This window comes from Lampetra planeri, chromosome 1 (genome assembly GCF_965212315.1).
Source record: "Lampetra planeri chromosome 1, kcLamPlan1.2.h2, whole genome shotgun sequence".
Lineage (NCBI taxonomy): Eukaryota > Metazoa > Chordata > Hyperoartia > Petromyzontiformes > Petromyzontidae > Lampetra > Lampetra planeri.
The window spans coordinates 14251462-14264337 of NC_136107.1; the positions used below are offsets into that span (position 1 = coordinate 14251462).

General features: G+C 42.5%; 1 protein-coding gene across 2 annotated transcripts in view; it reads right to left on the reverse strand.

Annotated features, from left to right (window-relative positions):
• Nucleotides 1-1592, reverse strand: part of LOC144718734 (neuropilin-2-like) — a 76947-nt gene extending 75355 nt beyond the window's left edge. For both annotated transcript variants that reach the window (XM_078594230.1, XM_078594239.1), the window contains exon 1: nucleotides 845-1592. In XM_078594230.1, coding sequence (XP_078450356.1) covers nucleotides 845-911 — 67 coding nt within the window. In that variant the 5' untranslated portion in view covers nucleotides 912-1592. The remainder of the gene's footprint in view (nucleotides 1-844) is intronic.
• Between the last annotated feature and the right edge of the window lie 11284 nt (nucleotides 1593-12876).

The window sequence follows — 12876 nt, forward strand, 5'->3', positions numbered from 1 at the left end:
TACAGTCTGTTAAGGCTATACGGGGGATCTTTGATCTTTGTATATGCTTGTGTGAGTACGTCGTATCCTTCATGCATGTGTGTTTGTGTATACAGGATGTATATTGGCTCACGTACACTAACTAGTATAGGGTAGCGGTAAGCGCGCTCCCCTACAAACCCAGCGACCCGAGTTCGATTCCCGCTCACGGCCAACACCATTCACGATAATCTGAACCTGTTCTGGGCCTCCCCTAGGTCGATTCAGCCTTAATTAAGTACTCGGTGTGATGTGTAAACATCGCCGCTAGGGATACAAAGGCCGCCGGGTGTGGTGCTGGCCACCCAGCCCCTCGTGTGCCGTGCCGGCCTTCAAAGGTACTCACTGACGGTACATAACACAAAAGTCTTCTAAGGCTATAGGGTGGATCTTTGTTCGTCTTTATTGATTGTTTGCATGTCTCTACATACGAACATAACAGTACGTGTGCTTATGTTCGTATGTATTCGTGTATGTTTGCTTCATATCTGTCTCCGTGTGTATATGTGCATGCGCATTCCTATGGACACGTGGTTTCACACATGTGCCCTGCGAGGAGTGGCGGCGCAGTGATTAGCACACCGCGCTATACACCCAGGCATTCTAAGTTCAAACAGTCGCAACTGTTATCCAAACCTCCCCTACACTTCCAGGGTGGATCTTTGTTCGTCTTTGAGGCAAAGACGGTCGCCGGGCGTGCGCAGTGCACACTCGCCCCCAAGGGGCTAGAAAGGTGGTGGAGATTTCAGGCTACACGCTAAATGTGCCGGTGCGTGCGAGCGTGCGTGTGCCGGTGTGAATGAGCGAGTGCGTGTGCTTCACTCACCGCTCCTCGCTGCCCCAGCCGCTGTCAGGAAGATCACAACGAGAGCGACACACGCGATGACCTCCATGGCACAAGCGGCGTCTCTGAAGCAGCCGCGCCGTGGGGTCCTCCGGGAGACGTTGGGAGGCGACGGAAGGGCGGAGAGAGAGGGAGATGAGGGGGAGAGATGGAGGGAGGAGTGCGAGGCAGGCGGCACGCAGAGCGTTTGCGGGTTCCAGTCAATACGGAAAGAGCTCCCAGTCGCGCAGTGTCCGCAAATGAGTAATGTTGTAAAGTCCAGGTGCTGCGCTAAAATTAGAGCGAAATGCGTTGGATAATAACAGCGGTGGTGCTGATGAAGGGTTTGGCGCGCGTCGATTTCGTCCTCTGTCTTTTCCCACTTCACCGAGTGATCCGCTCCACGCGAGCAAAAGCGCTTCTGCTCGCTCGTCCCCTCGTGCTTGCGTCTTCCGTATTGGATGCGGTTACTTTCTTGTATTATTCTGCCTGGTTGAATTAGAGGGGGACTGGCAGGAGTGACTGGCTAAATTGGTCGGCTGCGCTGAATTGTGAATTCCAGCAACGCTACTGTCTACAGAATGGCAGAGCTTCGGAAAAGTTGAGCCACGAAATTTGTTAAACCAAAAGAACAACAAAAACGAATCAAAAAGTTGAAATTCTGTAGCCGTTCAACGCTGCACGCAGAGATGCGAGCCTCAATCCCACGTGCGCGCCCGCGATGAAGCCAAATTCAAAGTTTCTTTGCTTTTATTCTGGCAAAGACAACGTGGGCGTGGAGCGGGGTGTGGAAGTGGGCGGTAGAGAGGGGCCGGTTGGGTGGTGGTGGGCAGGGGTGTGAGACGGGAGGGAGGATGGGATGGGGGTAGAGGAGGGTGGAGGTGACCCCTGGTGATTCCGAAGCGTCACGAGCGCGCCGTGGTGATGATGGCGGTGGTGATGCCGTTGGCGAAGAGACGCCGCCGTGATGTGGATAAGCCTGGCTGAAGCTCGCGTCGACCCCCCCTCCCGCCGGAGAGAATGGGTTGATCCCTGGATGTGGGGGAGCGGCTCTGGCGCCCAACCCCATCCCGGCGCAAGGGATCACGTCACAAGGGGTGGGGGGGTCTCCCACTCCCTCCCTTTTCTCTCCCTCCCACCGTGTCCCTCACTGGCTCCAGCCTCCCACGAACCCACACAGACACAACCCGAGCAGTGAACAGCTATCCCGGCCGCCACCCTCCACGACGCACGATGTGATTCATTGCCACGATGAGGGGTTGCGGTATCATTCAGGAGTCCATGATTGTTTTTCGCAGCTTGTTTTGACTGTCGCGTTTGTATTTTCTCCCTCCTTTGTCCAGCCTCGTTTGCTTTGACTGTCTCGTTTGTGGTCTCTTCTCGAATTAACATCCACTTTGTATACAAGCACTTCCCCCTTCCCTCTCTAAAGCTCTTCTCGTCTTCTAGTGCCGACACACCAATTACTCTGACCCTACCAGCGACACTCCATGACCGAAAGAGAATAAGAACCAAATAAAACACACACGGGGACAATAATAACGTCCTAAATGTATCCAGGTAAAGCCTCACCGAGTCTCAAAACTACTTTGCAAGAGGGTCCTAAAATAGCAGGCATGTCTGGGCATGTTTTGACTTATTCCATCAATGAGTAACATAGATTAACAGACAACACAAGGATGTTTGTCCGGATTAAAACTAAAAAAATGTGTTTAACATATCAGCTTATGTGTCTTCCGGAACCATGTTTCACAGCAGCAATCGCTCCACCTGAGCAGGAAAACTATGGAACGGTTTAATTCATTATGCAGGCACGATTGCTGCTGATGAGACCCAATGATTTCAAAACCTGTATTGGGTTTGACGACTTTAAATATTGTTACAGTACAGTATGAAACATTGGTCCGAAAATCTGTGGACTGATATTTATTTTCTTGGTTCTTTCGGTAAAGTCACGTAGAAGGGAAGTAATAAAAGAATAAAAATAAAACACAATAAAATTATTCTCACGACGTTTCGGCCACAACGCAAGCAGCCGTCTTCAGGTGAAAACCAGGTCCGTCGAGGCGACAAAGTCTGATATTTATTTCTGTTATCGCAGAGAGATATTACGACTGCCTCATAAACGGACAACACAACAGCGCACTCAAAAATTGTAAACGTTGTGGATTCACTCTTCAACACACCGGTGGGCTAAAGTAGTGAACTTTTTGTCTTTTGTCAACGTGACACTTTTTTGCTGATTGGCCGTGTCGGGTTATGACACATTTATAAATAACGCGATCTAACCCAAACACTTTATTATGAATGAGGAACTTATTTTGCATGAAATTAATCCAAGTTCAATGGCTGTAAATTGTAGCCCACCCAGGAACCCAGCAATTGTCTTCTTCCTTTGAATGACCAATGATGAGCACCAATTAGGAATTCAGAAGTAAAATATCAATTTTATAGCATTGTTTGAGAGTTCTTACGCAAGCTGTCACTAATAAATACCCATGCACCACTGTTTGGGTAACTTCAGGCCTTGCAAGCCAGAGACGGTCTTATTTTCCTGCAATCAGATAAGAAAATGCGGACCATGATTAATTCCCTTTGTTAATGCCTCATCATCAGCATCATCATCGGCCATTATTTAGCTACTGCTAAGATGACAGCTTCACCTGATCACGCTATCGCCACCATCACTTCGCACTCCTGCACGTGAACTGATCTCTTCGCTCCATCTCCACGGTGCTCGTCCTCTTGTGAATGTGTGGATATCATGAAATAGTGAACAATGAGAATGAATTGTATACAGCGCACAAAGGCTATGTCCGTCGCACGCAAAGCATATCACGATGTCCACGACATTATTTAAAGCAAAGTGGCAGGCAGCCCGTCAGCTCTTTGAAGTCTTTCCCAGATAATTTACAATGCAGAAAACTAAGCAGAACTCGCTGATTATAAATGTAACACGATTTTTGTTCCCGGGTAGTAAGTGTTATTTCCTAATTGTTTCTGCCTCAAAAGTACAGAAAATGGCTATTATTCCCCACAAACTTTGCTTTTGTGACCAGGACTTTATGTGAAGGAATGACGTAAATGCACACGTTTTCTCAGTGAAAATAGGTACATTTAAAAATATCAATGTCCTGGTCGTAAAAGCAATGTTTGTGGGGAATAATAGCCATTTTCTGTACTTTTGCGGCATAAGCAATTAGGAAATAACACTTACTACCCGGGATCAAAAATAAATAAATGTGTTACACAGTATTATTAATAGAGTGGATTACACTGGTCAACACACTTTTTCTGGCATAAGGTCTTCCAACGGGTTTAATGTAATTTTGGGGTGCCGATTCCAAATCTGGCATCAGTTTTTGTCTATCACATCAGGTTTTTGAGATATCAAATATTGCATTTTCAAAAAAACAGCAAATTTATGCTCATATACGAATAGCTAAACAGACATCCATAGAAGAATAAGATAAGATACAATATACAATAATAATGAAACAAACATTTAATGAGCCGTAGCACAAAGTTGTGAGAGTGACTGCATATCAATGTGAGTGAATGCATATTACCATGTAAGAATTCAATTGTGAAGATAAGAAAAATATGTACAAAAAGGTAATTCACAATAGTGATGTTACATCTGCATAAACGACATCTTCTTTGACGATCTCCGATGTACAGCTTGTGGAATGTCTCTCATCAAGGACCAGCAGTAATCTGCTGGTCCTTGATGCAAATCAATTTATACAAATTTTTAAATGCGTTTTTCTGGATTTTGTTTTTGTTATTCTGTCTCTCACTGTTCAAGTAAACCTACCATTAAAATTATAGACTGATCATTTCTTTGTCAGTGGGCAAACGTACAAAATCAGCAGCGGATCAAATACTTGTTTCCCTCACTGTATATTCCCCTGGAGAGAACGTCACTTTGCGTGGCTATCCGTTCAGTCACATCAGATCCCTCCCCCGCACATTAGCACACGGGACTGCTCGGGCACAAGCTGTTAGCACGCGCTCCTATAAAGGTCTGAACGGCGCAAGAAGTGAGGGGTGGATGGCCAGACCACGCCCTGCCGCCTTTATCTCCCCCACAGCACAGCACGGTACTAAACTACAGGAGGCTACCCGACCCACCGCGATGAGCAGCGAGGAGTGTGTCATTAACTCACACTCCGTTGTACTGCACCTCCTAAATACAAATGACATCGTGTCACGCTGCACTTGTTTAATACAGTACTGTGCATAAACCGATTAGGCAAAGGCGAATTGTGGGGGATCGTGTGGACCGTATTCTTGGAACACAGCATGAGGAACTCAGTTTAACACGTAGGACGGCTGCTTGCGTTGTGGCCGAAACGTCGTGAGAATTGTATCTTATTAGGTTTAATGTTTATTATTTTATTATTTCCCTTCTACGTGACTTTACCGAAAGAACCAAGAATATGAATCCATGCAATCACGAAAGCTTTAAATCGAAATTTAACACGTAGGCTTTCGCGACCAATATTATTCATAATAAACGTTTTTGGGTTAGATCGCGTTATTTATAAATGTGTCGCAACCCTCCACCACCCGACACGGCCAATCAGAAAACAAGTGCCACGTTGACGAAATACAAATAGTTCACTACTTTAGCCCACCGGTGTGTTGAAGAGTGAATCCACAACATTTACAATTTTTGAGTACGACGTTTCGCTGGAGAATTGCCCGATGATGCTGGATGTAATTACCAGCGAAACGTCGTACTCAAAAATTGAAAATGTTGTGAATTCACTCTTCAACACACCGGTGGGCTAAAGTAGTGAACTATTTGTCTTTTTCAACGTGACACTTTTTTGCTGATTGGCCGTGTCGGGTTATGACAGATTTATAAATAACGCGATCTAACCCAAAAACTTTATTATGAATGAGGAACTTATTTTGCATTAAATTAATCAAAATTCAATGGCTGTAAATTGTAGCCCACCCAGGAACCCAGCAATTGTCTTCTTCCTTTGAATGGCCAATGGTGAGCACCAATTAGGAATTCAGAAGTAAAATATCCATTTTATAGCATTGTTTGAGAGTTCTTACGCAAGCTGTCACTAATAAATACCCATGCGCCACTGTTTGGGTAACTTCAGGCCTTGCAAGCCAGAGAAGGTCTTGATTTTCCTGAAATCAGATAAGGAAATGCGGACCATGATTACTTCCCTTTGTTAATGCGTCATCAACAGCATCATCATCGGCCATTATTTAGCTACTGCTAAGATGACAGCTTCACATGATCACGCTATCGCCAGCCCTCACGGTCCTGTGCTGCCACCATCACTTCGCACTCCTGCACGTGAACTGATCTCTTCGCTCCATCTCCACGGTGCGCGTCCTCTTGTGAATGTGTGGATATCATGAAATAGTGAACAATGAGAATGAATTGTATACAGCGCACAAAGGCTATAGCTTGTCCATCGCACGCAAAGCATATCACGATGTCCACGACATTAATTAAAGCAAAGTGGCAGGCAAGCCCGTCAGCTCTGTGGAAGTCTTTCCCAGATAATTTACAATGCAGAAAACTAAGCAGAACTCGCTGATTATAAATGTAACACGATTTTTGTTCCTGGGTAGTAAGTGTTATTTCCTTATTGCTTCTGCCTCAACAGTACAGAAAATGGCTATTATTCCCCACAAACGTTGCTTTTGTGACCAGGACTTTACGTGAAGGAATGACGTAAATGCACTCGTTTTCTCAGTGAAAATAGGTACATTTAAAATATCACTGTCCTGGTCGTAAAAGAAACGTTTGTGGGGAATAATAGCCATTTTCTGTACTTTTGAGGCATAACCAATTAGGAAATAACACTTACTACCCGGGAACAAAAAATGGATTACACTGGTCAACACTCTTTTTCTGGCATAAGGTATTTCAACGGGTTTAATGTAATTTTGGGGTGCCGATTCCAAATCTGGCATCAGTTTTTGTCTATCACATCAGGTTTTTGAGATATCAAATATTGCATTTTCAAAAAAACAGCAAATTTATGCTCATATACGAATAGCTAAACAGACATCCATAGAAGAATAAGATAAGATACAATATACAATAATAATGAAACAAACATTTAATGAGCCGTAGCACAAAGTTGTGAGAGTGACTGCATATCAATGTGAGTGAATGCATATTACCATGTAAGAATTGAATTGTGAAGATAAGAAAAATATGTACAAAAAGGTCATTCACAATAGTGATGTAACATCTGCATAAACAACCTCTTCTTTGACGATCTCCGATGTACAGCTTGTGGAATTTCTCATCAAGGACCAGCAATAATCTGCCATCATGTTTGAGTCCCATCGGCCTTGGTATCTTTCTTCCATAACTTTAATGTCTTGATGAAAGTGTTCACCTTGCTCTTCGCTCACGTGACCCATGTTCTCTGGAAACTGGGCCAAGTGACTATGTACAGTGAGGGAAAAAAGTATTTGATCCCCTGCTGATTTTGTACGTTTGCCCACTGACAAAGAAATGATCAGTCTATAATGTAAATGGTAGGTTTATTGGAACAGTGAGAGACAGAATAACAACAAAAAATTCCAGAAAAACGCATGTCAAAAATGTTATAAATTGATTTGCATTTTAATGAGGGAAATAAGTATTTGACCCCCTCTCAATCAGAAAGATTTCTGGCTCACATGTGTCTTTTATACAGGTAACGAGCTGAGATTAGGAGCACACTCTTAAAGGGAGTGCTCCTAATCTCAGCTTGTTACCTGTATAAAAGACACATGTTCACAGAAGCAATCAATCAGATTCCAAACTCTCCACCATGGCCAAGACCAAAGAGCTCTCCAAGAATGTCAGGGACAAGATTGTAGACCTACACAAGGCTGGAATGGGCTACACGACCATCGCCAAGCAGCTTGGTGAGAAGGTGACAACAGTTGGTGCGATTATTCGCAAATGGAAGAAACACAAAAGAACTGTCAATCTCCCTCGGCCTGGGGCTCCATGCAAGATCTCACCTCGTGGAGTTGCAATGATCATGAGAACGTTGAGGAATCAGCCCAGAACTACACGGGAGGATCTTGTCAATGATCTCAAGGCAGCTGGGACCATAGTCACCAAGAAAACAGTTGGTAACACACTATTGCGTGAAGGACTGAAATCCTGCAGCGCCCGCAAGGTCCCCCTGCTCAAGAAAGCAGATATACATGCCCGTCTGAAGTTTGCCAATGAGCATCTGAATGATTCAGAGGACAACTGGGTGAAAGTGTTGTGGTCAGATGAGACCAAAATGAAGCTCTTTGGCATCAACTCAACTCGCCGTGTTTGGAGGAGGAGGAATGCTGCCTATGAATCCAAGAACACCATCCTCACCGTCAAACATGGAGGTGGAAACATTATGCTTTGGGGGTGTTTTTCTGCTAATGGGACAGGACAAATTCACCGCATCAAAGGGACGATGGACGGGGCCATGTACCGTCAAATCTTGGGTGAGAACCTCCTTCCCTCAGCCAGGGCATTGAAAATGGGTCGTGGATGGGTATTCCAGCATGACAATGACCCAAAACACACGGCCAAGGCAACAAAGGAGTGGCTCAAGAAGAAGCACATTAAGGTCCTGGAGTGGCCTAGCCAGTCTCCAGACCTTAATCCCATAGAAAATCTGTGGAGGGAGCTGAAGGTTCGAGTTGCCAAACGTCAGCCTCGAAACCTTAATGACTTGGAGAAGATCTACAAAGAGGAGTGGGACAAATCCTTCCTGAGATGTGTGCAAACCTGGTGGCCAACTACAAGAAACGTCTGACCTCTGTGATTGCCAACACGGGTTTTCCCACCAAGAACTAATACTTATTTCCCTCATTGAAATACAAATCAATTTATAACATTTTTGACATGCGTTTTTCTGGATTTTGTTGTTGTTATTCTGTCTCTCACGGTTCAAATAAATCTACCATTAAAATTATAGACTGATCATTTTCTTTGTCAGTGGGCAAACGTACAAAATCAGCAGGGGATCAAATACTTTTTTCCCTCACTGTAAGTAGTGAACCTTGATGCTCATTATACATCCAAATGCTTGGAAACTCAAGAGCAGCTCCTCCACAATCTCTCGATAGTTGTCCGCTTTCCTGTTCCCAAGGAAATTCCGCACCACATCAGAGAATGCATTCCAAGCTCTAGCCTCTGCCGCAGTCATTGTTGTAACAAAGTGTGGATCCCTGATGAGTGTTCTTATTTGAGGGCCATCAAATATTCCTGCCTTTTTCTTCTCGGCACTAAGACTTGAAAAGGTTGAACATATATAGCTGAAGCAGTCTCCAGTGTGATCAAGAGCTTTGACGAATTGCTTTATTAACCCAAGTTTTATGTGCAGTAGGGGAAATACAATTTTATTCCTATCAACCAGAGGCTCATTTTTTTCTTCTTGGTTCTTTCGGTAAAGTCATGTAGAATGGAAATAATAAAATAATACAATATAACATAATAAAATGTTTTATGTTTTCTTTTTATTATTTTATTATTTCCATTCTACGTGACTTTACCGAAAGAACCAAGAAGATGAATCCCTGCAGTCACGAAAGCTTTCAATCGAAATTTAAAATCAGAGGCTCATTCTTGATGTTCTTGTCACCAGGCGTCAAACTGATTCTTGGTGGCCAGTTCTTTTTAACCCAGTGTTCTAATGTAGACCTACTGTCCCAGTAGCACAGGAAACAAGGGTATTTGGTGTGACCTCCTTGCTGACCCAGCAGAAAATTAACCATTTTCAAATCAACACAAATTAGCCATCCATGAACATGGTATTCCAATCTATCCAGAACAATCTTGATGTTGGCATACTCTTCATTCAGTGTCCTATTGGGATTGAACCATATATATTTCTGTTGTGAAGTAACACACATTTCAAACTCCTTTTACTACTGTCAATAAAAAGTCTCCAATCACTTGAATCATATGCGGGCAGTCCCATATTGAGAAGAAGCCCATCAACATCATTACACTAAACAAGTTGACCATCTGAATGGAAGTACTTTCGCAGTGCTGCTTCTCTGTTACGATAAAAGGAGACACTAGTGCCAGGTCTGAGTAGTCCTTTCTCTTGCAGCCTGGAAGCCAACAATTCAGCAGACTGCTTTGGCAAATACAAATCTCTTACAAGATCATTCAATTCAGGCTGACTAAACAGAGACATTTTATCACAATCTGCATCAGATGGCGTATATTCGATCTGAGCATCATCATCATCATCTGTAGAAGCAGGTAAACTGAGGGATTCAACATCAATCTCTGGTAGCTCAGTAAATACAGGCACAGGTATTTCCTCACAGTGCTCAACTGGTCGTCAGGCAGATGGGATATCTGGGTATTGTAAGTGTTGTTTGTTTTTCTTATTGAAACCTTTTACATTGGCAAGGCAGAAGTAGCAGTTATCCAAATGGTTTGTAGGTTCTCTCCAAACCATTGGCACACCAAACTTCAGCTTAGCATTCTTTCCTTTAGACCATGATCGCAAAGTTTCAACACAGGTTTTACACAGTAATAGGTTTATACCCTTTTAAACTACTACTATATTTTGCCACTGGTAAAAGAGATCTCATAGTGTAAAGGTTTTACACACTTTGTGAGGAGCCCAATTTTTGTCTTGGTCTCCAAGTCGTACTTTAAAGTAGGCAAGATAAACCTTCTTGACGAATTATTATTTGTTTCTTTCGGTTAAGTCACGTCTAAAGATAAAATAATAAATTAAATTAAATAATAGAATACGACGTTTCGATTGCAACACAAGCAATCATCATCAGGTATAATGAAATAGCGACATAAAATCTAACCAGAAAACTATAGACAGACATATTAGCAGACAGATATCACCAAGATACATAGCGAGAGCAACACAGGTAACAGAGAGGGGTGATCGTCTCTGTGTGGTGGCCTTAAATAGACAGAGGGGGGGGGGCGGAGGCAGAGAGAGGGAGGAGGGTTAGAGAAAAAATTAGCATATCAATGAGTGGTCAACAGACGTGGTGCTGCGAATGCGATGGCACGGCAAGCAAACCTGAAAAATCAGGAGAAGGACACACTAAAATTAAATAACCTAGTAAAATATCGAAATGTAATGTAATACAACACAGAGGGTCGGTCAACACACAATTAACGCATAGCCTGGTTGATTACGTATTTCAAAGATTGCTAAGTTAGAATTTAAGTGTGAACAATCTAAAGAGAGGACACAGGCAGAGAAAACAAGTCGCCAGAGAGAGAGAAAAAAAGATAAGCTTAAAACTTCCCCGTAGAAGTGGTTCAATCTTAATTTTAGAACTTTCGTGACTGCAGGAATTATTATTTGTTTCTTTCGGTTAAGTCACGTCTAAAGATAAAATAATAAATTAAATTAAATAATATAATACGACGTTTCGATTGCAACACAAGCAATCATCATCAGGTATAATGAAATAGCGACATAAAATCTAACCAGAAAACTATAGACAGATATATTAGCAGACAGATATCACCAAGATACATAGCGAGAGCAACACAGGTAACAGAGAGGGGTGATCGTCTCTGTGTGGTGGCCTTAAATAGACAGAGGGGGGGGGGGCAGAGAGAGGGAGGAGGGTTAGAGAAAAAATTAGCATATCAATGAGTGGTCAACAGACGTGGTGCTGCGAATGCGATGGCACGGCAAGCAAACCTGAAAAATCAGGAGAAGGACACACTAAAATTAAATAACCTAGTAAAATATCGAAATGTAATGTAATACAACACAGAGGGTCGGTCAACACACAATTAACGCATAGCCTGGTTGATTACGTATTTCAAAGATTGCTAAGTTAGAATTTAAGTGTGAACAATCTAAAGAGAGGACACAGGCAGAGAAAACAAGTCGCCAGAGAGAGAGAAAAAAGATAAGCTTAAAACTTCCCCGTAGAAGTGGTTCAATCTTAATTTTAGAACTTTCGTGACTGCAAGAATTATTATTTGTTTCTTTCGGTTAAGTCACGTCTAAAGATAAAATAATAAATTAAATTAAATAATAGAATACGACGTTTCGATTGCAACACAAGCAATCATCATCAGGTATAATGAAATAGCGACATAAAATCTAACCAGAAAACTATAGACAGACATATTAGCAGACAGATATCACCAAGATACATAGCGAGAGCAACACAGGTAACAGAGAGAGGTGATCGTCACTGTGTGGTGGCCTTAAATAGACAGAGGGGGGGGGCGGAGGCAGAGAGAGGGAGGAGGGTTAGAGAAAAAATTTGCATATCAATGAGTGGTCAACAGACGTGGTGCTGCGAATGCGATGACACGGCAAGCAAGCCTGAAAAATCAGGAGAAGGACACACTAAAATTCTATTATATAATTTAATTTATTATTTTATCTTTAGACGTGACTTAACCGAAAGAAACAAATAATAATTCCTGCAGTCACGAAAGTTCTAAAATTAAGATTATTCTTGACAAAGGTATTGATGTTGCGCCTTTGATCCTGCAAAGTGAAGCTGCCACAGATGTAGCAGAAGATATCTGGGTCATTACTGCATTTAATTCTTTCGGATGTTGTAGCCATTGTTAGATCACGCCCTGCAGAAGAAAAATATTAAATAAATGTGGATATCTACATAAAATTATATTATAAACACACTATCCTAAAAATACAGCACCATATTTTAACACTAAAGCAGTCACTGACTCGCAACAACTTGCAATCATAAGTGACAGAGTTAATTTCGGGTAAAATCAATGAAAATGTGGTATGCGATAGCATAAAAATGAGATTTGATAGAGCAAATCTGAGATTAGATTTGGAATCAGCACCCTGAAATTAGTCTAAAACAGCTGCAAAAGTCCAGGCCAGAAATTTATTTTTGTTGACCAGTGTTATTAACTTTGCTTTTGTGCCCTAGTCACAAAGGCAAAGTTTGTGGGGAATAATAGCCATTTTCTGTACTTTTGAGGCAGAAGCAATTAGAAAAAAACACTACCCAGGAACAAAACAAATATTTTGTTTGTTACACAACCTACCACGAATAATATGAACTGT